The following is a 24,801-nucleotide window of genomic DNA, read 5'->3' as shown; positions in this document are numbered from 1 at the left end:
CATATGAGGACTATGAGGACTGTTTGACAGCTTTGGGCCTGTACTCACTGGGATTTAGAAGAATGAGGGGGATTCACTGAAACCTACTGAATGTTGAAAGGTGGATGTGGAGAGGATGTTTCCTATGGTGGGCGTATCCAGGACTAGAGGACACAGCCTCAAGATTGAGGGATGACCTTTTGGAACAGAGGTAAGGAGGAATTATTTTAACCAGAAAATAGTGAATCTGTGGAATGCTCTGCCACAGATTGTGGAGGCCAAGTCCGTGTGTATCCTTAAGGCGGTAGTTGATCATTTCCTGGTTGGTCAGGGCATCAAATGATATGGCAAGAAGGCAGGTGCATGGGGTTAAGTGGATTCAGGATTAGCCATGATGGAATGGTAGAGCAGACTCGATGGGCTGAATGGCCCAATTCTGCTCCTATGTCTTATGGTCGAAACTGTCCAAGACATTATAAGTCATCTACTACAAGGATCAGGGATGGAGCCTCAACATTTTATTATTAATTAAAAGATTTGCAAAAAGACACCCAAAGTGTGGTGGCTAAATTTATTTTTAACTTTAGTAAAGTAAATTGTGAAGAGGACAAAGGGATCTAAAAAGGAATGTAGATAGGCTCTGCATGGATATGAGACAGCAACAGTTAACGTAACGCTAATACAGCTCAGAGTGGAGTTCAGAGCTAATTTCTAATGCCATCTTTAAGAAGTTTGTACGCCCTCCTCATGAACAGGTGGGTTTACTCTGGGTGCTCCAATTTCTTCTCACAGTCCAGACATACTGGTCAGTAGGTTAATTGGTCATTGTGAATTATCCTGTGATTAGGCTACAGTTAAATAGGTGTGGAGCAGCTCTTTGGAATAGGAGGGCCTATACCACACTGAATCTCTAAACAAAATAGATTCAGACCTAACAAACAGCAAGTAAACATGACAAAATGTGGCATTGCTCATTTCAGCAGAAAAAATAAGAAATATTAATTGGTGAGACAGTACAGAGATTTGAGATGTTCTTGTGTATTAGATGTGAAGTTAGAGTTGAAAGGTTTGAAAGGAAACAGAGATAACATTGCTTTACACAGCGGGTGACAGATATAGATAAAAACATAAAATCTACAGTGCATTACAGGCTCTTCGGCCCACAATGTTACGCTGAAGCTCTGGAACAGCTGCCAGAGGAAGTGGTCGAAGTAGGTACATTAGACATTCTTTAGAAATATGCATCGTATATGGGTAATAAGAATTTAGAGAGATATAAGCCAAGTGATGTGAAATGGGACTAACCTGAATAAACGTCCTGATTGACATGGACTTTTCCATTCTATACTACTCTATAACTATTTGTTGCTAGGAAAATTGAATACAAAAAGTGAGGATTTGCTTCAGTTTCAGAGAACCATGGGGCCCCGTGGAGGCAGCATCCATCATTAAACAATCTTACCATTTGGAACATTCTCCCTTTGCGTTACTACCATTGGAGGAAATTACAGGAGTCTGAAGACCCACACTCGATGATTCAGAAACAGGTTCTTCCACTCTACCATCAAATTTCTTAGTAGTCCATGAATACTACATTATTCCCTATCTTTGCACTATTTACTTTTTAATTGATGGTATTTTTGTCTTTGCACTGTACTGCTGTTGTAACATCACAAATATCACGTCCTGTACAACAGTGATAATAAACCCGATTCTGATCCTGACAGGTCTGGAAAGGCAGACAACATGCCCACTATGTTGAGGCCAGGCAAGAAATGGAGTTATTTAGGCTGTTCTTAAAAATGTCATCCTTTAGCTCTTGGCTATTTAGGGCACTTCCCTTCAAAGACTCAACCAGAAGTTTTTAAAGGCAGAAAAAGCAGAAACCCACACAAAATGCTAGAGGAACTCAGCAGGGCAGTAGCATCCATGGACTCTGTCTGAAACATTGACTGTTTATTAATTTTCGTGGATGCTGCCTGACCTGCTGAGCTCCTCCAGCATTTTGTGTGTGTTGCTCTGCAGAATCTGTTGTGTTTATGAAAAGCAGAAACCTTTTCAGTTAGTGAAATGCAGACCTTTCAACATATTTTGGACAAAGAGCATTTCTACTTTCCAATGAACTGCAGAGTGACAGAAACCTTTTGTAATCAACTTGCTGAGGGGAAGGGAGGGTAACATAATTTTATATGGCTCAGTTAAATCTCCCCCCAGTCTACCTTGTTTGAAAGAAAAACATGGTTGCCTCAAAATTCTTCAGCTCTGGCCACATACAAATTCATCTCTGCACGCAGTGAAGTTCTCGCATCCATGCAGTGGTAGTGATCAGAACTGTATTCAATACACGGGGATGGCGTAAAATCATGACCACCCTTTACATTCCATTTCTCAGGGAAGTAATTAATATTTGCTCCTTGCCCATCTTTTATTGATTTTTTAAATTCAGAAATGCACTGTGGAACAAGTCTTGCCAGCCCTTCAAGCCACACCACCAGCCACCTAATTTAATCCAAGTCTAATCTCAGGACAATTTACAATGACCAATTAACCTACTAATTGGTACATCATCGGACTGTGGGACGAAACATTGGGAGTAAATTCATGCATTCATGAGGAGATGTGCAAACTCCTTACCGATGATGTCAGAAATTAACTCTGAACTCCTACATTCTGAGCCAACCAGTCTGCTGCCATGGCATCCAGTGATTTTCAAACATTTACTCTACACCTTTCCAGATATTTAGAAATCTATCATCATCATGTATTCCCTCGCCCTCCACTAATGCATGACCTCACAATTCTCTAAGTCGAATCCTAGCCCATTGGGTCAATTGAAATCCCCTATTACAGCTTTATAATTTGCATCTCAAAAGAGTATTTTCTCAATTAAATGAAACGGTGGCCTAATTCTGTTGATTGTTCAAAATCCTTTTAGGGTTAACAGTGGAACTGGATACTTCCTTCTATGTATTCTTTTTGAACAAAACATGCATCTGATTTCAATATAACTGCAGACATTCCTTTTGTATGTAAAAAGACAAGGAAGTAGTGATGCAACTACAAGCTCTACCTTCCACCCCCAATGTGATTTGAATAGGTTTCCCTGTTAAAAAATAACTCAACAGTCAGACTGGAACACACTATTACATTTGGCTTCCAACTGGGGAAAATGTGCTCTCCTTTTTCCATACTGAAATTCTCGGTTAATGACGAAATATATCTGCTTGAGCTAACCAACCAAATGAGCATCACTGCACCAAAACAGGCCCATGACGTCTGTACTGACTGTGATGTTAATTAAACCAACCAATTTTATCTGCATATGATCATATTCCTCCACTCCCTGCATCATGTGACCATCTAAAAGCCTCTTAAACACGACTATTGAGTCTCCTAACAGTGGCAACATGTTCAGGCACCTATAACTTACTCAACACACCTCTTCTAGACTTTCCCCCTCTCACCTTAAAGTATTTGACACTTCTAGATTGGAAAAAAAGACGATTTATCCCTCTCATAATTTGACGTCAGGCTAGGATTATAGATCCTCTCACTCAGCCTCTAATGGTCCAGTTTGTCCCCACCTCTTCTTAGAAGCAATACAACTCCAATCCAGGCAGCATCCTGGCGAATCACTTCTGCCCTCTCCAATGCCTCCACATCTTTCCTGTATTGGGGTAATCAATATCAGTCTAACCAAAGTTATATAAAGCTGCATTATGACCAAAAGACAAAGGAGCAGAATTCAGCCATTCACTCCATTGATTTTGCTCCGTCATGGCTAATTTATTATCCTTCTCAACGCCATTTTCTTGCTTTCTCTTTCAGCCCTGACTTTCTGATTCCTGTATCTGATGCCACAGCTAATGAAGGCAAGGATGCCACACATTTTCTTTTTCACCCTATCTAGTTGCTTTGCACTTTCAGGGACTTTGATCCAACGATCCCTCTGTACATCATTGCTATTAAGGGTCCTACTATTTACTGTACACTTTCCTCTTACATTTGACCTCTAAAGTACAACACCTCATAACACGCCCAGAATAAAGTCCACCTGCCATTTCTCTGCCCATATCTGCAACTGATTTATATCCTGCTGAATCCTTTGGCAGCCTTCTTTACTATTGACATCGCAACCAATTTTTATGTCATCTGCAAGTTTACTAATCATTCAATCTACACTTTTGCCCAATCACAAAGGTCCCAGTACTGACCCTTGTGAAGATTGCTGGTCACTACACTCCAGTCCGAATAATGATCCTCCACCACTATCTTGTCTTGTATGTCTAAGCTAATTCTGAATCTGATCTACCAAGCAACCACTGATTTCATGCCACCTTAATGATCGAAATGTTGCTGGCTTAAAGACTTCCTCAAAGCTTGCGTTACTGACCTACATTTTCACTAATTCTCCGAAATCAACCTAGTACCTCAGAGTAATTTTAGGGATGAATGACGAGAATGGGAAAAAAAGGAATTTGTTGAACTAAGTGCAGCCAAAATCTGGACCAACAAACTGATGCCAGTACACACCGCTCAAGAGTTTAACTGATGCCCACCTTGATCTGCTGCCAGAGTATGAGCTATGCCTGGAGGAATGGCTGGAATACGAGCTGTAAGAAGATGACCTCGAATGTGATCTTGATTGCGACCTGGATGACCCAGATCCTGAATATGAAGAAGAACGAGATGAAGACCTGAAAAAGATTTTAAAAGACAACTGCTTACTTCAAATCATAACACAGTGAGATACATTAAATTGCAGATGGCAGGGTGACCCCAAAACATCTCACACCTGTGCCAAGATTAGATCCCTGCCAAACAATAAATGCACATTAATGATTTCATAACAAAAGGTCAAGTAGCTTTATGCAATGCAAAGGAGAATTGTAGAAATCAGAATTTATTGTAGCTTATCAGTTACACCTATACAAGTTATTTTAAGTTCTGCTTGTATATACTCAAATTGATACAATATTTTTGAAGGGTGTTCTACTCTCTACCTGTTGAGCCATTTTTACTTATCTGGGTAGACACATTTCATTTCTTGAAGCCTGAATAGGACAGACAGCTGACAATCACGAGACATTCATATTCCATTACAGCACACAAGAACTGATTGTCGCTTAGCTAGAGTAAATAGCTGATGAAGCTCAATTTAAGGGAAAAATCTAGGTCCTGCTGCCTTGAAGACTCAACACACATCCCAAGTTCATCCCAGTAAACTCCCCAAGTTTAGCCATTTAAAGTCATACGGTTATACAGCATGGAACCAGACACTTTGGCACAAATCATCCAAGCCAACTGAATTGCCTTCCAGAGCTAGTCCCAGTTGCATCATATTCCTCTGAATGATTCCAATCAAAGCAGCCTCAGAATAGAGGGACGTCCATTTACAGAAGACATGAGAGGAAATTTCTTTAGCCAGAATGTGGTGAATTTGTGGAATTTACTGCCAAAGACAACTGCAGAGGTCAAGTCATTGGGTATACTTAAGTGGAGACTGATAGGTTATTGATTAGCCAGGCCGTCAATGGTTACGGGAAGAAGGCAGGAGAATGGGGCTCAGAAGGGTAACAAATCAGCCATGATGGAATGGCAGAGCAGACTCGATGGGCTGTATAGGCTAATTATGCTGCTATGGTCTTAATGTGAGGTTCACAATTTTTTTTAAACAGGTGTCCCCCACTTTACTAAAGTTCACTTTATGCCACTTCACTTTTACAAAAAAAGGCACCTGCTTTAAACTTGCGTCTACCCCGAGAAAGACTACCATGACCGTGAAGCCTTGCGTGGGCAGGTGCGTGCATGTGCCAATGTTTTCCCCCTACAAATCGGTTTTTGGCCGAATCATCTCGATTCTGGTCAATGAAACTACACTGTACGTAAATTATTTCTATATAGGCTGTGCACTTATCATATCATTCCTGCTTTTACTATATGTTAGTGTGATTTTAGGTTTTATGTGCTATTTGGTATAATTTGGTAGGTTATTTTTTTGCGTCTGGGAACGCTCAAAAATCTTTCGCATACAAATGAATGGTAATTGCTTCTTTGCTTTATACCATTTCGGCTTACGAAAGGTTCCAAAGGAACGTTCTACTTTCGCATAGTGGGGGAAACCTGTATATAAATAGGGTAGGTAGTCATCCACGAATGTAGTAATGGAATAAATGGCTGGAAATAAAACGAGGTAAGTTTAAAGAATTAAGAGGAAAGATGCTCAGGAAGCTTTGACAGGGGAAAGTCCAGCTGAGAGAAGAGGACAGAGCATTTTCAGGAACAAGCGGAATGCAATTGTTTAAATAAACTAATGGCTCATACCCAGTAAGTTTACCAGACACTGGCATTACATTTGGGTATTTTATCTACAATAAATCACAGATGCAGCAACCTAAAGTATTCTGAAAGCCATTTCACAGCTTTAATGACTCTTCAACTTCTGCTGTACCCTGAGCAAAAAAATGACAGTGTGAATATCAACTATGAAGGTCAATGCTTTCAGATTTAGTCCCTCCAGGATCCTCTTTTGAGTCAGTATGGGTGGAAGTCAGGAACAGGAAGGGAGCGGTTACTCTACTGGGGGTATTCTATAGGCCCCCTGGTAGCAACAGAGATACCGAGGAGCAGATTGGGAGGCAGATTTTGGAAAGGTGCAAAAATAACAGGGTTGTTATCATGGGTAACTTTAACTTCCCTAATATTGATTGGCACTTGATTAGTTCCAAGGGTTTAGATGGGGCAGAGTTTGTTAAGTATGTCCAGGATGGATTCCTGTCACAGTATGTTAACAGGCTGACTAAAGGGAATGCCATACTGGATCTAGTATTAGGTAACGAACCGGGTCAGGTCACAGATCTCTCAGTGGGTGAGCATCGGGGGGACAGTGACCACTGCTCCCTGGCCTTTAGCATTCTCATGGAAAAGGGTAGAATCAGAGAGGACAGGAAAATCTTTAATTGGGGAAGGGCAAATTATGAGGTTATAAGGCTAGAACTTGCAGGTGTGAATTGGGATGATGTTTTTGCAGGGAAATGTACTATGGACTATTGAGGGTCTATTGAGGAATATAGGGGAGCAAGAAAGAAGCTTATGAAGGGGCTGAGGAGAGTAAGAAGGGGGCATGAGAAGGCCTTGGCGAGTAGGGTAAAGGAAAACCCCAAGGCATTCTTCAATTATGTGAAGAACAAAAGGATGACAGGAGTGAAGGTAGGACTGATGAGAGATAAAGGTGGGAAGATGTGCCTGGAGGCTGTGGAAGTGAGCGAGGTCCTCAATGAATACTTCTCTTCAGCATTCATCAATGAGAGGGAACTTGATGACGATGAGGACAATATGAGTGAGGTTGAAGTTCTGGAACACGTTGACATTAAGGGAGAGGCGGTGTTGGAGTTGTTAAAATACATTAGGATGGATAAGTCCCTGGGGCCTGACGGAATATTCCCCAGGCTGCTCCATGAGGCGAGGGAAGAGATTGCCAAGCCTCTGGCTAGGATCGTTATGTCCTCATTGTCCACAGGAATGGTACCGGAAGATTGGAGGGAGGTGAATTTTGTCCCCTTGTTCATAAAAGGGAATGTCTGGGTAATTAAGTCTGGTGAGCTTTATGCCTGTGGTGGGAATAGGCATCCGTTAGTCTCATGAGACCATGGATTTGTGCCTTGGAAGGTTTTCTTTTCTCCAGGGTGCAGGCCTGGGGAGGGTTGTATGGGAGACCGGCAGTTGCCCAAGCTGCAAGCCTTCCCCTCTCCACGTCACCGATGTTGTCCAAGGGAAAGGCACTAGGACTCAAGCAGCTGCCGGTGTCGTCACAGAGCGTGTTGTTAAGTGCTCAAGGACACAAACACGCTGCCTCAGCTGAGGCTCGAACCAGTGACCTTCAGGATACTAGTCCGATGCCTTATCAACTAGACCATGCGCCAACACTGTGTGTGGGAAAGCTGTTGGAAAAGATTCTTGAGATAGGATCTAAGGGCACTTAGAGAATTGTGGTCTGATCAGGGACAGTCAGCAAGGCTTTGTGAAGGGCAGATCGTGTCTAACAAGCCTGTTAGAGTTCTTTGAGGAGATGACTAGCCATATAGATGAGGGTGTAGTGCAGTGGATGTGATCTACATGGATTTTAATAAGGCACTTGATAAGGTTCCATACGGTAGGCTTATTCAGAAAGTCAGAAGGCATGGGATCCAGGGAAGTGGATTCAGAATTGGCTTGCCTGCAGAAAGCAGAGGGTCGTGGTGGAGGGAGTACATTCAGATTGGAGGGTTGTGACTAGTAGTGTCTCACAAGGATCTGTTCTGGGACCCCTACTTTTTGTTATTTCTATTAACGACCTGGATGTGGGCGTAGAAGGGTGGTTTGGCAAGTTTGCATATGACACAAAGGTTGGTGGTGTTGTGGATAGTGTAGAGGATTGTTGAAGATTGCAGAGAGACATTGACAGGATGCAGAAGTGGGCTGAGAAATGGCAGATGGAGTTTAACCCAGAGAAGTGTGAGGTGGTACACCTTGGAAGGACAAACTCCAAGGCAGAGTACAAAGTAAGTGGCAGGATACTTGGTAGTGTGGAGGAGCAGAGGAATCTGGGGGTACATGTCCACAGATCCCTGAAAGTTGCCTCACAGGTAGATAGAGTAGTTAAGAAAGCTTATGGGGTGGTAGCTTTCATAAGCTGAGGGATAGAGTTTAAGAGTCACGATGTAATGATGCAGCTCTATAAAACTCTAGTTAGGCCACTGTGGTAAACTATGTGTATACCTGTCTGGATACGCCCCTCTGCTGACTGCTCCTGTGGCTCCTCCCACAGACCCCTGTATAAAGGTGATTGGAGGCACTGCTCTTCCCTCAGTCTCCAAGATGTTGTGGTCAGTTCTGCTGCTAATAAAAGCCTATCGTTCGCCTCCCGTCTCCGAGAGTTATTGATGGTGCATCAGCATCATCAATAACTCTTGGAGTACTGTGTCCAGTTCTGGTCGCCTCACCATAGGAAGGATGTCGAAGCATTGGAAAGGGTACAGAGGGGATTTACCAGGATGCTGCCTGGTTTAGCGAGTTTGGATTATAATCAGAGACTAAGGGAGCTAGGGCTTTACTCTCTGGAGAGGAAGATGATGAGAGGAGACATGATAGAGGTATACACGATATTAAGAGGAATAGATAGAGTGGACAGCCAGTGCCTCTTCCCCAGGGCACCACTGCTCAGTACAAGAGGACATGGCTTTAAGGTAAGGGGTGGGAAGTTCAAGGGGGATATTAGAGGAAGGTTTTTTAGTCAGAGAGTGGTTGGTGCGTGGAATGCACTGCCTGAGTCAGTGGTGGAGGAAGATACACTATTGAAATTTAAGAGACTACTGGACAGGTATATGGAGGAATTTAAGGTGGGGGTATATAGGGGAGGCAGGTTTAAGGGTCGGCACAATATTGTGGGCTGAAGGGCCTGTACTGTACTGTGCAGTACTATTCTATGTTCATATCTTACTTTGCAAACACCTGGGTTGACTGTACAGCGCCATAAACATAGAAAACCTACAGCACAATACAGTCTCTTCGGCCCATAAAGTTGTGCCCAACATGTCCCTACCTCAGAAATTATTAGGCTTACCTATAGCCCTCTATTTTACTAAGCTCCATGTACCTATATAAAAGTCCCTTAAAAGACCCTATCATTGATTGCAAAAGGAGGTAGTATGTGTGTGAGGCCAGTTTTCTGTGGTTGGTGTCAGATGTGGGAGGTCCTAGAGTCTCCCAGCGTTCCGGATGGCCACATCTGCACCCGGTGCAGCGAGATGCAACTCCTAAGGGACCATGTTAGGGAACTGGAGCTGCAGCTCGATGACCTTCGTCTGGTCAGGGAGAGTAAGGAGGTGATAGAGAGGAGTTACTGACAGGTGGTCACTCCGGGGCCACGGGGGACAGAGAAATGGGTCACAGTCAGGAGTGGGAAGGGGAAGAGTCAGGTACTAGACAGTACCCCTGTGGCTGTACCGCTTGAAAATAAGTACTCTTGTTTGAGTGCTGTTGGGGTGGGGGGGGGGGGGGGGAAGAACAGCCTACCTGGGGGGGAAGCAACAGTGGCTGTGCCTCTGACACAGAGTCCAGCCCTGTGGCTTAGAAGAGTAGGGAAAGGAAGAGGACGGTAGTATTGAAGGGGACTCTATAGTCAGGGGTTCAGACAGGCAATTCTGTGGATGCAGGAAAGAAACTCGGATGGTAGTTTACCTCCCAGGTGCCGAAGTCTGGGATGTTTCTGATCGCGTCCAAGATATCCTCGGTGGGAGGGAGAACAGCCAGAGGTCGTGGTACATATTGGTACCAATGACATAGGCAGGAAAAGGGAAGCGGACCTGAGACTACAGGGAGTTAGGAAGTTAGTTGAAAAGCAGGACCTCAAAGGTAGTAATCTCGGGATTACTGCCTGTGTGACACGACAGTGAGAATAGGAATAGAATGAGGTGGAGGATAAATGCATGGCTGAGGGATTGGAGCAGGGGGCAGGGATTCAGATTTCTGGATCATTGGGACCTCTTTTGGGACGGGTGTGACCTGTACAAAAAGGACGGGTAGCACTTGAATCCCAGGGGACCAATATCCTGGCAGGCAGGTTTGATAGAGCTGTTGGGGAGGGTTTGAACTAGTTTGGCAGGGGGGTGGGAATCAGAATGTGAGTGCAGGGCATGATGCTAAGAGTTCTGAGTCAATGAGGAAGGACAGGCAGGGGACAGAACATAATTGTAGCCAGTTAAAGGGGTTGAAATGTGTCTATTTCAATGCTATGAGTATTAGGAACAAGGAGGATGAACTTAGAGCATGGATTAGTACATGGAATTACGATGTTGTGGCCGTTACTGAAACATGGTTGGACGAAGGGCAGGATTGGATGATGCAGGTCCTGGGGTTCAGGTGTTTTAAAAGGAATAGGATGGGGGGGGGGGGGGGAGCGGCATTGCTGGTCAGGGATAGTATCACAGCTATAGGAAGGGAGGACGCTGCAGAAGGAGTGTCCACAGAGTCAGTCTGGGTGTAAGTCAGGAATAGGATGGGATCAATCACTGTGCTGGGAGTAGTCTATAGGCCCCCAAAGAGCCCTCAGGACTCCAAGAAGCAGATAAGCAGGCAGATTTTAGAACAGAGCAGGAAATACAGGATAGTAGTTATGCGTGATTTCAACTTCCCTCATATTGACTGGCACCTCCTGAGTGCAAGGGGGATAGATGGAGCTGAATTTGTCAGGTGTGTTCAAGAAGGATTCCTGACACAGTATGTGGACCGACCAATGAGAGGAGAGGCTATATTGGATCTAGTTCTGGGTAATGAACCTGGTCAGGCAACAGACCTCTTGGTGGGGGAGCATTTTGGTGAGAGTGACCACAACTCCTTTAGCTTCAGCATAGCTATGGAAAGGGATAAAATCAGACAAAATGGTAAAGTGCTTAACTGGGGAAGGGCTAACTTTGAAGGGATGAGGCAGGAACTAGTGAGAGTAAATTGGAAACAGATGTTCATAGGGGAAAGCACATAAGTAATGTGGGAGAAGTTCAGGGACCACTTGAGCAGGGTTCAGGATAGGTTTGTCCCACCGAGGCAAGGAAAAAATGGTAGGAAAAGGGAACCGTGGCTGACGAAACATGTGAGGCAACTCGTCAAGAGGAAAAAGGGAGCATATGTTAGATATAAGAAGCAGGAAGTAGGAGGGGCTTATGAGAAATATAAGGTAGCCAGGAAGGAGCTAAAGAAAGGACTTAGGAGAGCTTGAAGGGGACATGAGAAGAATAGGAGGATGATGAGAACGAAGGTGGGACCGCTAAAGGATAAAGAGAACAACATGTGCCTGGAGGCAGAGAAGGTTGGGGAGGTCCTAAATGAATACTTTGCTTCAGTATTCACAAGTGAAAAGGATCTTGATCAGGATGAGGTCAAAGTAGTGTGGGCCTGTGTGCTGGACAATGTGGAGATTAAGGAAGAAGTAGTGCTGGATCTTCTTAAAAACATTAAGATTGATAAATCCCCAGGACCGGATATGATACACCCCAGGTCGTTGTGGGAATTGAGAGAAGAGATCGGAGGAGCATTAGCCATGATCTTTGAATCCTCTTTGGCTGCTGGGAAAGTGCTGGAGGACTGGAGAATGGCAAATGTAGTTCCCTTGTTTATAAAAGGTAATAGGGAGAAACCTGGGAACTATAGACTGGTGAGTCTTATGTCAGTGGTATGCAAATTACTGGAAAGGATTCTCAAGGATAGGATCTACGAGCATTTGGAAAAGTACAGTCTACTCATGGATAGTCAACATGGCTTTGTGAAGAGAAGATCGTGCCTCACAAGCCTGATTGAGTTTTTTGAAGAGGTAACAAAAGAAATTGTTGAGGGTAGGGCAGTGGATGTGGTCTACATGGACTTTAGCAAAACATTTGACAAGGTCCCTCATGAGGGACTCATCCAGAAAGTCATGAGGCATGGGATAAGTGGAACCCTGGCTGTTTGGATGAAAAATTGGCTTAAAGGAAGAAAGCAGAATGCCGCAGGGATCTTTCCTGGGACCCCTGCTATTTGTGATTTTTATAAATGACCTGGATGTAGAGGCGGAAGGATGGGTGAGTAAGTTTGTGGGTGACACGAAGATTACAAGAGGATATGGACAGTCTGCAGAGTTGGGCAGAAAAATGGCAGATGGAGTTCAATCCGGACAAATGTGAGGTGATGTATTTTGGAAGGACAAACCAGAAGATTGAGTACAGGATTAATGGTCAGTTACTTAAGAGTGTGGGTGAACAAAGGGACCTTGGAGTTCAAATCCATACATCCCTCAAGGTCACTGCGCAGGTTGATAGGGTAGTTAAGAAGGCCTGTGGGATGCTAGGCTTCATTAATAGAGGAATTGAGTTCAAGAGTAGAGAGGTCATGTCGCAACTCTACAAATCTCTGGTGAGACCGCACTTAAGAGTATTGTGTTCAATTCTGGTCACCTCATTATAGGAAGGATGTGGAAGCTATGGAGAGGGTTCAGAGGAGATTTACCAGGATGTTGCCTGGTTTGGAGAACAAGTCATATGAAGCAAGGTTAGCAGAACTGGGACTTTTCTCTTTGGACCGTAGAAGAATGACAGGGGACTTGATAGAGGTCTACAAGATTATGAGAGGCATAGATAGGGTGGATAGTCAGTACCTGTTTCCCAGGGCACCAATAGTAAACACCAGAGGGCATATGTACAAAATTAAGGGAGGGAAGTTTAGGAGAGACATCAGGGGTAAGTATTTTACACGGAGGGTTGTGATTGCCTGGAATGACTTGCCAGGGATGGTGGTGGAGGCTAAAACATTAGGGGTATTTAAGAGCCTCTTAGACAGGCACATGGATGAAAGAAAAATGGAGGGTTATGGGGTAGTGTGGGTTTAGTACTTTTTTAAAGGATTATATGGGTCGGCACAACATGGAGAGCTGAAGGGCCTGTACTGTGCCGTAGTGTTCTATGGTTAAGTGTTCTAAAGGGAGGATAAGGCAACTGTACTGACAAGGGAGGTCAAAGAAAGCAAAAGAGAGGGCATACCATATAGCAATATTGAGGGAAGGTAGAGGACTGGGAAGCTTTTAAAAAACAGAAGGTAACTAAAAAGAGAAAAGATGAAATATGAAGGGAAACTAGCTTTTAATTTAAAAGACAGCACCATAATTTTTTTTGACTATATAAGCTGTGTAAGAGAGATAAGAGTGGACATCCAACCACTGGAAAATAATCTGGGAGAGGTAGCTATGAGGGGGAACAAAGAAATGTCTGATGAATTTAGAGTATTTTGGGTCAGTCCTCACTGTGGAAAACACTGGTAGAATGTCGGGAATGCGAGGTTCATTGCTTTTACTAAGGAGAAGGTGCTTGGGAAGTTGAAAAGCCTGAAGGTTGATAAGTCACCTGGACCAAATGAACTACACCTCAGGGTTCTGAAAGAAGCAGCTGAAGAGACTGTGGAGTCATTAGTAATGATCTTTCAAGAATCACTAAATTCTTAAATGGTTCCTGAGGACTGGATAATTGCAAATGTCACACCACTCTTTAAGAAGTGTGAGAGGCAGAAGAAAAGAAATTATAGGTAAGTTAGCCTGACTTCAGTAGTTGGCAAGATAGACAATAGACAATAGGTGCAGAAGTAGACCATTCGGCCCTTCGAGCCTGCACCGCAATGTTGGAGTCCATTATTAAGGATGAGGTTTCAGGGTACTTAGAAGCACATAATAAAATAGGACACATTCGGCATGGTTTTCTGAAGGGGAAATCTTGCCTGACAAATCTGTTGGAACCTTTGAGGAAATAATAAGCAGGATAGACAAAGGAAAGCCAGTGGATGTTGTTTATTTGGATTTTCCAAAGATCTTTCACAAGGCGTCACACATGAGGCTGCTTAGCAAAATAAGAGCCTGTGGTATTACAGGGAAGGTACTAGTATGGATAGAAGATTGATTCACCGGCAGTAGGCAAAGAGTGGGAATAAAGGGGGGCTTTATTGATTTGCTACTGGTGACTAGTGGTGCGCCGCAGGGATCGGTGTTGGGACCGCTTCTTTTCACTGTGTGTGTCAATTATTAGGATGAAGGTATTGATGGATTTGTGGCAAAGTTTGCTTATGATATGAAGATAGGTGGAGAGGCAGGCAGTCTTGAGGAAGCAGGGTATCTGAGACAGAATGGGGGAATGGGCAAATGGAATATAATGTAGAAAAGTTCATGGTCATGCACTTTGGCACAAGGAATAAAGAAGTGGACTATTATCTAAATGGAAGAAAATTCAAAATCAGAGGTGCAGAGGGACTTGGAAATCCTTGTGCAGGATTTTCTAAAGGTCAACTTGCAATTTGAGTCAGTGGTAAGGAAAGTAAATGTGATGTTGGCATTCATTTCAAGAGAACTAGAATATAAAAACAAGGATGTAATTCTGAGTTTTTATAAGGCATTAGTCAGATCACACTTGGGAGTATCCTGAGCAGATTTAGGTCCTTTATCTAAAAAAAGATGTGCTGGCATTGGAGAGGGTCCACAGGATGTTCATGAGAAGTGTGTTTGATGGGTCTGGGCCTGTACTCACTGGACATTAGAAGCATGAAGGGAAATCTCACTGAAAGTTATTGAAAGGTCTGGACAGAGTGGAAGTAGGGAGGACATTTCCTATAGTGGGGCAGGTCTGCAACCAGAGAACATAGTCACAGAAATGAGAGATGTTCATTTAAAACAGAGAAGAGGAAAAACTTCTTTAGCCAGAGGTCAGTGAATCTGTGGAATTCATTGCCATGGACAACTGAGCAGGCCAAGTCTTTGGATAAATTTGGAGTGGAGGTTGACAGGTTCTTTGATTAATCAGTGTGTCAAAGGTTACATAGAGAAGGAAGGAGAATGAGGTTGAAAGGGATGATGGATCAGCCATTAGAAACGGTGGAGCAGATTCGATGAGCTGAATGGCCTAACTCTGCTCCAATGTCTATATTTCATTAGGCATTTGAGGCAATTTGTTATGTCACCTGAGACTAGTAGATATCTACAGATTTTCTCGTGGAGTATTCTAACAGTTTTGCATCACTGTCTGGTATGGATCAGCAAAAGCTGCAAAAAGTTGCAAACTCTCCAGCTCTTATTGTAATTTATAATTTTTTAAAATCATGTACTGCAATGTACTGCTGCTGCAAAACAACAAATTTCATGACATGTGCCTGTGATATTAAAACTGATTCTACCTTGACGAGCCAGACACTGAAACAGATGAACCAGATGTTCTTCGTCGCTTGCGTCCGCGTCCTGGCGATGCTGTCGAAACTGGCCTTTTTTTGGGTGACTTGGATCGGCGCCAGGGATCTTTCCATTCATCTGCCCGTTTCACTGTTGTCAGAGGAAGAGCTTCTTTCTTGGGTGTTTCTGCTTGTCGGCTAAAAAAAAGACACTAGAATTAGTATTTCAATCATAGCTTTAAACCTCTTAGCACTGCTGGACACTTAAAGGTTATATATTTCAGATCTTGGACCCTTCAGAGTTCCAAGGAAGTGTCAGAAACCTAGTATTAAAGTTTTTCTCTTTCCACAGAAGCTGTCTGACCTGGCGAATTTTCTCAGCAGTTATTGCTACTTCCATTTTCAGAAATCTGGTGTTTTTAAAAAATATATTTACTTGAAGGATCTCACCCATCCTGCTCAAGAACTGTTGGTCCCACTCCCATTGGGGAAGAGGCTAGGTATCTATTTATCTATGTAAATAAGCTATCTTGTGTATTTATATTTATTATGTTTTTATCATTGTGTTCTTTATCTTGTGTTATTTTTGTGCTGCTTTGGATCTTGAGTAACAATTATTTCATGACATTAAACAATCTTGAATCTTGACTATCCTTTTAGACCTCCTTCCTTGTTGTCAAGGAATGCTGGTACTTACTTGGAATATATTATTGGAAGAATGCAATTAAATTACAGCGAATGCAGAGGAGAATCACAAAGATGTTGTCTGGACAGGAGGAGGGTAAGAAGAGAAATTAGACGGCTGGAATTGTTTTCTCTGGAGCAAAGGAGGCTGAGTGGTGATATGATAGAGGTACAAAAATTCTGTTTCCTTTGACAGGAGTGCCTAATACCACAGGTTGAAGGTGAGAGGGAAGAGATTTAAAGGGGATTTGAGGGGGTAATTCACCCCCGACACACACAGCCTTTGGCACCTAGAATAAGCTGAGAGAGGTGGGTGGCAGAGGCAAGGCAGAAACAGCAATGAATTTTAAGCAGCATGTGGACAGTGTTTGAATGGAAAAAGCATTAAGCAGGGGACCCCAAGCACAGAGGGACAATGCAGGTGGTGGGATTATTTATTTTTTAAAAATTTTGTTTAAAGATACAGTGCGGAACAGGCCCCTCCAGCCCTTTGAACTACACCACCTAGCAACCCACCAATTCAACCCTCTTTTAATTACAGGACAATCTACAATGACAAATCAACCAACTAACCAGTATGCCTTTGAAATGTGGGAGGAAACCAGAGTACCTGGAAGAAACTCATGCACACATGGGAGGGATGTACAAACTTGCTTGTAGAAGACACTGGAACTGAACGCTGACGGCCTAAGCTGTAATAGCATTGTGTTAACCACTACATTACTATGGTGCGCTACTGTAGATGTATATGATGGCTGTCATAGATGCAGGGGGCTGAAGTGTCTGTTTCTAAGCTATACAGCTTTATACCTCCAAATCAGGGGTTTCCAACCTTCTTCATGCTATGGGTCCCTAGCATTAACAGTGGGGTCCATGGAACCCCTGCTCTACGTCATGCAAAGCTTGTGCAGAAGATTCCATTCTGAATTCTTCAGTGTAGAGCACTGATTTCTAGCTGTACAATATATACCTAGTGGTTGTCAGGATGGGCTGCCAAAAAGAGTTCAATTCTGTTCATCCTCTAGGTAAGTTAAATAGAATACCAGATTTTCAGCCTCAGTTGAAAATAGCTATTTTAAGTGGAGAATTAATGACATTATAAAACTTCTGTCAAATTGTAGGGTGGTGGTAAATTAGCTGGTGCTAACACCTATTATGACTAGTGAGACACCACCCTCAGACACCTGGACATTTATAACTCTTCCTTGCTACGTCAAACTGTTGCACATTTACCTGAAAAGCCTGAAGGTAGAAAGCGGGAAGATTAATTAACCTCAGATTTTTAAAAAAATCTTGATTGTTATGCAGTTATGCCTCCATGATTAAAGAGAATATGATTGGAGTGAAGCAGAGAAGAGAAACCTGGATAAACACTAAACAGTACACTTCAATCTAAACCAGCAACTGGGATGAGTTACTAGGGACAGGCATTTTTGCAGCATGTTGTTTGCTGAAGTCTTTAACCTTTTCTCCCAGGGACCACAATGAATAATGAAACATTTTAAAGCAATAAATAACTGCCAAACAAGCAATGCTTTAACATATGTGTGCAGGTCACATGACAAAGCATCAAACGTCACTACTGAGTGGCATTACATCAAAGACTGTGATAAAATGCCTTCTGCAAACTTTAAAAAACAGGCACCTAGCCTTGGGACCTGCAAGGTAAAGGTAATCAGTCAAAAAACATGTAAAAGTTGGGTCATAAATCAAACAGGTTGGAGATTTCTGAATTCTAAGATTCTAATGTCAGATTACAAGTCCTTCAACTAAATGAAAGAAAAATCTATTTCCCTGAAAACTGTGATGCAATGAGATCACAGGGATAAATTTATTATTTATTTATCAACATCATAAATAATTTGCCACAACAGCCATTGCAAAGCAAGAGAGAATTCAGAAATGTGCACCATGGTAAATTATTTCACCGTGCAACCAAAAGTAAATGATGCATTTCATTCTAATGCTGACAGTAAAGGGAACAACGAAGTATTTCTGACCTACACACACAAAACGCTGGCGGAAGAACTGAAACACTTGCAGAATCTTGTATTCAGGTAATTCTGACTTACACCCTACACAAGACCGTGTCAATGAGATACAGCCTAGTACCAGGCCACTTCAGGCCAATGAGCCTGTGCCAGCCAATTACACCCATGCGACCAATTAACCTACTTCTTTGGAATGTGGGAAGAAATTGGAACACTTGGAGGAAATTCATGTGGGCACAGGGAAAATGTGCAAACCACTTACAGACAGCAGCAGATGAGCAACTCAGAGTTTTAAGTGCTCTGAACCGTGAGAAAGACTTAAGGAACAGGAGCAACACACTTAGCTGAGCTATGCAATTGGAATGGAGAAGCCATAGCTGTCTTAGTATACTAGGATTTTAGGGAGACTGAAGGAGGACGACAAAATTTAACCTACTCTGCACGAGAACCAACCCACTAAACCCCATCCCTGTAAGATCTGATTGTGTCACTGCACAGGATCTGAAAAAGCTGAAGAAAGTTGTAAACTCAGTCAGCTCCATCGTGGGCACTAGCCTCCCCAGCATCCAGGACACCTTCAAAAGGTGATGCCTCAAAGAGAAGCACACCCATTACCCAGGACATGTGCCTTCTCATTGGCACTATCAAGGAGGAGTTACAAGAGCCTACAGACAGACACTCAACACTTCAGAAACAGCTTCTTCCCTTCTGCCATAACACATATACTCTGCTCAAAATATATATTTATTTTGTTTGCAACACGAGTGAATCTGCAGATGCTGGAAATAAATAAAAAACACGAAATGCTGGCAGAACTCAGCAGGCCAGACAGCATCTATGGGAGGAGGTAATAACGACGTCTCGGGCCGAAACCCTTCATCAGGAGTGAAGTAACATGGGATGGTCGAGGGGGGATAAGAAGTGGGGGGAGGGATAAAGTAGAGAGCTGGGAAGTGATAGGCTGGAGGGAAATGGGCTGGGGGAAGGTGGAGAATTATGGGAAATAAAAGAGAAAGAAAGGTAGGGTTGGGGAGAGAGATTATAGTGAGGGGGGAAAAAGAGAGAGAAAGAGAACCAGACTAAAATAATAGATAGGGATGGGGTAAGGGGTGGGGGGGGGGGCAGGGGTATCAACGGAGGTTCATGCCGGCAGGAAGGAGGCTACCTAGGCGGGAGATAAGGTATTGCTCCATCGACCTGCGTGTGGCCTCATCTTGACAGTAGAAGAGGCCATGGACAGACATGTCGGAGTGGGAGTGGTCTGTGGAATTGACGAGTGTGGCCACAGGGAGATCCCGCCATTGCTGGAGAACCGAGCGCCGGTATTCGGCGAAACGGTCTCCCAGTCTGCGGAGGGTCTCCCCAATGTATAAATGGCCACATCGGGAGCACCGGATGCAGTATATCACCCCAGTTGACTTGCAGGTGAAGTGGTGCCTCACCTGAAAGGACTGTCTGGGGCCTGGGATGGTGGTGAGGGAAGAAGTGTGGGGGCAGGTGTAGCACTTCTTCGGTTTGCAGGGATGAGTCCCTGGAAGGAGGTCTGTGGGGAGGGATGGGGGGGGGTGAATGGTCATGGGAGTCGCGTAGGGAGCCATCCCTGCGGAAAGCTGAGAGTGGGGGGGGGGGGGAGGGGAATATGTGGTTGGTGGTAGGATCACGAAGAAGGAGGCGGAAGTTACAGAGGATTGCCACACACTTCAATTGTCCTCCAGCAGTGGTGGGATCTCCCTGTGGCCACACACTTCCCCCCACCCTTACCCCCATCCCTATCTATTATTTTAGTCTGGTTCTCTTTCTCTGTCTTTTCCCCCCTCACTATAATCTCTCCCCCCAGCCCTACCTTTCTTTCTCTTTTATTTCCCATAATTCTCCACCTTCCCACTAGCCCATTTTCCTCCAGCCTATTACTTCCCAGCTCTCTACTTCATCTCTCCCCCCACTTCTTATCCCCCCTCGACCATCCCATGTTACTTCACTCCTGATGAAGGGTTTCGGCCCAAAACGTAGTTATTACCTCCTCCCATAGATGCTGTCTGGCCTGCTGAGTTCTGCCAGCATTTCGTGTTTTTTATTTATTTTGTTTCTTTTTTTTGCACAACACACATATATATAAAAACAAATTTCACAACATTTGCCAGTGATATCAAATCAGATTCAGGCTCTGTGTGTCAGGTTACGAACAGACTGCAAGAAATCAGTTGGGTTGGCTTGGATTAAGGCAAACCTATGTCAATCAGGTCAAGTACATTGTAGGACCAGGGAGATCTGCTGTCTCCTTGCTTAGATTGTTAGGTTTATAATGATTTTACGTCAGGTTCAAACAAACAGATGTCAATTTTGCTATGTAGTGAGATAAGAAAAGTAAAGTGGAGGGATTGAGAGGTGATGTAGGCAGCAGTTTTCAGTTGCATTTTGATATGTAACTGAACAATTTAATACAGTGGATTCCAGTTAATTGGACCATTGGTTAATCAGGGCAGCCACTATTTGAGACAACTCTTAAAGAAACAAAAACAAATTGGGAAAAGAGCTGGGATTCCCTTAGTTTATTTTGGACACTGTACCACTTAATTGGGAAGAAACTGTTGCTGTACAGTTTCTAACTAGCATCAGTCGTTATGGCTGTTAGACAGGACACCGTGCTTACAGCAAACAGTTTTTAAATAGTGTTAGTTGTGTGTTCATGTTCAAAATGTAGTGATTTTTTTTTGTCATGGCAGTGTACACTGGACGAATTCCTTAGTCGATAACTACTCAACTAATACACAGTTTTATCGTACTGTAGTAGTATTGACTAATCCCACTAATTTATTCTGTATTTAATTTAAATACATAATTTGTTATTCAGTTAGCCAGTAGTTCGTCATTTAAAAAAAAACTTAAAAAACCCATTTCCACGAAGCTTCAGCTAGTTGGGGCAGCTGCATAATTAGGCAAAATGTACTGGTCCCGAAGAGTCCCGATTATCCAGGTCCACTGTATTTCGAAAATGTCAAGAATTATTTGAGCAAGTGTGAGGTGCCACACTTCAGCTGATCAAATGTAAGAGGAAAAACTTGCATTAAGTTCAAGAGCTGGCAAGTTATGTTACAGCTATACTCAGCTTGGATTAGACTGCAATTCTGTTTGCCCGATACAGCAAAGATGTGGAGCCTTAGAAAGGGTGCAGAAGATGTTTACCAAGATGCTGCCAAGCTTAAAAGGTATATGCTGTAAGGAGAGGTTGCACAAACTTGGGTTGTTTTCTCTGCATCAGAGGCTGAGGGTACACACGATATAAGTTTCTAAGATTATGCTAGTTGCTTCCAACATTTATACTCTTTTCACCATTTATATCTTTCAGCAATCCCTTTGCAAGTTGGGAAAATCTGTTTTTGACGAATGGAGGCAGGGGAATGTGGTGAGCAAATGAGAAGAATTCTGATTTAAAGTGGATCTCTATCACTGACACCCTACAAGAGCCAAAGAAGATAACTGAATCACAGTGCAAAGATTTGACTCCATTCTAAATCACGCACCTAGTCCGCTTTTGTAATGGGAACTAGTTTATAATTATACCTGGTTTTCCAAATGCCTGCAAAAACCTAAGAGAACAATATGAGGAGAGGCTGAGTGAGCTAGGGGTTTCCTCTTTGGAATGCAGGAGATGAAAGGCGACTTGGAGGTGTACAATATGATAAGAGGTGTAATAGAGTGGACAGCTCGAGACATTCCCCCCCAGGGCAGCAATGGCTAAACTGAGAGGTCATAATTTTAAGGTAATTGGAAGAAACAATCCGGGGTGGGGGGGTAGTGTCAGAGCTATAAATATTTTAAATTAGTGGTGAGTGTGCGGTGCTAGTGGTAGATACATTAGGGACATTTAAGAGACTCTAAGATGAATACATAGATGACAGAAAAATGAAGGGCTATGTGGAAGGGAAGGGTTAGATTGATCTTTGAGTAGATTAAAATATTGGCATAACATCTTGGGCTGAAGAGCCTGTTTTGTGCTGTAAAGTTCTACACAAATAAAAAAGCAATGATATGTGATGACAAGAGCAAAATACCACAGATATTGGAAATAATAAAAAAATAAATTGAAAGTACTGGAAATACATAAGTTAGTCAGCCAATTGAGTAATAGAAAACTTAAAACAAGAGAAAATCTGCAGGTGCTGGAAATCCAAGCAACACACACAAAATGCTAGAAAATCTCAGCAGGGTAGGCAGCATCTATGGGAAAAAGTACAGTTGTTATTTTGGGCCGCAGCCCTTTGGCAAGACATAACACAACAAAACTTAACATTTTAAGTCAATGACCATATATTAAATGGTTCACTCTCTCCAGACGTCTCAAATGTCTCCAGATTCCAGTACTTTCCATTGACCAGAACGATAATGGTTTATGAATTCACAGTACAACTTCACTAAAGATTGAGGATACTTTTTTTATTCCAGCATGCAAGCTCCCATCACACAGCTGTCAATTATCAAGACTATTTAATTTCATTTCCGGTACACTAGCGTAAAGGAGAACAAAGTAATTATTACCCGGGCTTCAATGCAACACAAAAAAAAACAGCACAGGAAGATAAAGAATAATAAAAATACAATAAATATAAATACAGAAATAGGATAGATTTTATGCACAAGGGTATCTATACATAAGGTGACTCTGACAGGTTGGGGGTGTGGAGGGGTGGGTGAGTGGGGGAAAGTGTTGATCAACCTTTCTGATTGGACAAGGTGTTTGAGTCTGGTGCTCCTATGTAGCCTCCTCCCTGATGGGAGTGGGGCACCAACCTTTCCTGAGTTTCATTAGAGATTTATTTTTTGTTAGCTAGAAATAATTTACGTCAAGCTTTAGGAGTCTCATTCCTTTCTGTCAAAGGAATCAAGCTCTTCCACATACCAGTTCAGCTGGGACATTTCATTAGGGTGTTTACCAATTTCACCTATCTACAGGACAATCTGGGGTAGTGTGTTCTGGGTCAAACATTTGGGATCATACACAAAATTACATTAGCATTAATCACTTTCAAGAAATAGGAAGGAAAACGAAGGGGGAGTTTAGATTAAACATTATAACTGCATGTGAGAAAGTCACATTACTTAACTTGCTCTGTGAGATATAGTTACTGCGAGCTTTAGAGGAAGTTTACTCACACTTGGAGTCAGACCTCAGTGATAAAAACAAAAAGCCAGAAGCTTGAAGAGTCAGAGGTTAATTCTAAGACAAAACACCCTGGAAATGGGCAGTCATACATAGACTATTTAATAATAAATAATCTTATTGTCTGGAACACTCTTCTGGAGAAAAAGCTTAGGATTCTTGAAACAGCCTGGATCTGGTACAATAAATTGGTTGTTTCTCACTGAAATGAGTGAAATTAGAATGATTCCAGAACACAACTTCTCAGTTCTTCCTAGAATATGAAAACAAATCAAATCATGCAGTTTTTGTAGCTTCCTCATTCAACTCAAGATTTTTTCTTTGTTAAATGCTTGTTTCAATGATCTTTCATTCAGGTTAAAGAAATGGCAAGGGAAACAATGGCAAGAGAACTCAATTGGGTTAGGAACACACTTCATTTATCACTATTGTTTCTGAATAGGGGAAAAAGACTAATGTTCTCAGAGTTGGTCTGAAGTAAAAGTCAAAAAGTAAAAGTAAAAAAAAAGTACCTTATGATCAGACACTTCTGTGCCTAGCGTCACTTTATGGACATACAATCAAAGTTCAAAGTAAATTTATTATCAAAGAATATATACGCACTCACATACAACTCCAGGATTCATTTTCTTGCAGGCATTCACAGTAAACACAAGAAACACAATAGAATCAATGAAAGAATGTACCCAACAGGATGGACAACAACCAATGTGCAAAAAAAACCTGTGCAAGTATAAAAAGAAAGAAAAAAATTACAATAAATAAATAAATAAAAAATATCAAGAACATGAGATGTAAAATCCTTGAAAGTGAGTCCAGAGCTTGGAGGAACAGTTCAGTGATGGTGTGAGTGAAGTTATCCCCTCTAGCCAAAGGCTGGATGGTTGAGGGGTAATAACTGTTCCTGAACCTGGTGGTGTGAGCCCTGAGACTCCTGTACATTCTTCCTGATGGCAGCAATGAGAAGAGAGCATGGCCTGGATTATATCAATGTATAAGCTATCACAGGTATTTACACTTATTGTGTTTTAATAAGTATTAAAACACTTGTAGCATGGGCAACTGCCGGTCTTCCATATAACCCTGCCCAGGCCTGCGCCCTGGAAACTTTCCAAGGTGCAAATCCATGATCTCTTGAGACTAATGGATGCCTATATATATCTAATGGTCATTTTTGCACTTTATCTTGTACTTGAGAGAGACATGGATTAATTTAGTCCAAGGTGAGGAGAGGGAGGATTAATACATTTTGGCCTTTAAAAATGCAACAAAATCACCTACTTG

The 24,801-nt window shown here is 42.6% G+C and overlaps 1 protein-coding gene across 2 annotated transcripts in view; it reads right to left on the bottom strand.

The window, feature by feature from the left end:
* The window catches only part of zc3h18 (zinc finger CCCH-type containing 18), a 277,949-nt gene that overhangs the window by 56,721 nt on the left and 196,427 nt on the right, over nucleotides 1-24,801 (bottom strand). For both annotated transcript variants that reach the window (XM_059993355.1, XM_059993354.1), the window contains exons 10-11: nucleotides 15,694-15,882; nucleotides 4,539-4,676 (exon numbers count right to left, since the gene is read on the bottom strand). In XM_059993355.1, the coding sequence (XP_059849338.1) occupies nucleotides 4,539-4,676; nucleotides 15,694-15,882 (327 nt within the window). The remainder of the gene's footprint in view (nucleotides 1-4,538; nucleotides 4,677-15,693; nucleotides 15,883-24,801) is intronic.

The sequence above is a fragment of the Hypanus sabinus genome, chromosome 17, assembly GCF_030144855.1.
Source record: "Hypanus sabinus isolate sHypSab1 chromosome 17, sHypSab1.hap1, whole genome shotgun sequence".
Lineage (NCBI taxonomy): Eukaryota > Metazoa > Chordata > Chondrichthyes > Myliobatiformes > Dasyatidae > Hypanus > Hypanus sabinus.
Note: the sequence above shows the minus strand (reverse complement) of the source record. Positions and strands in the feature narration are given on the sequence as shown.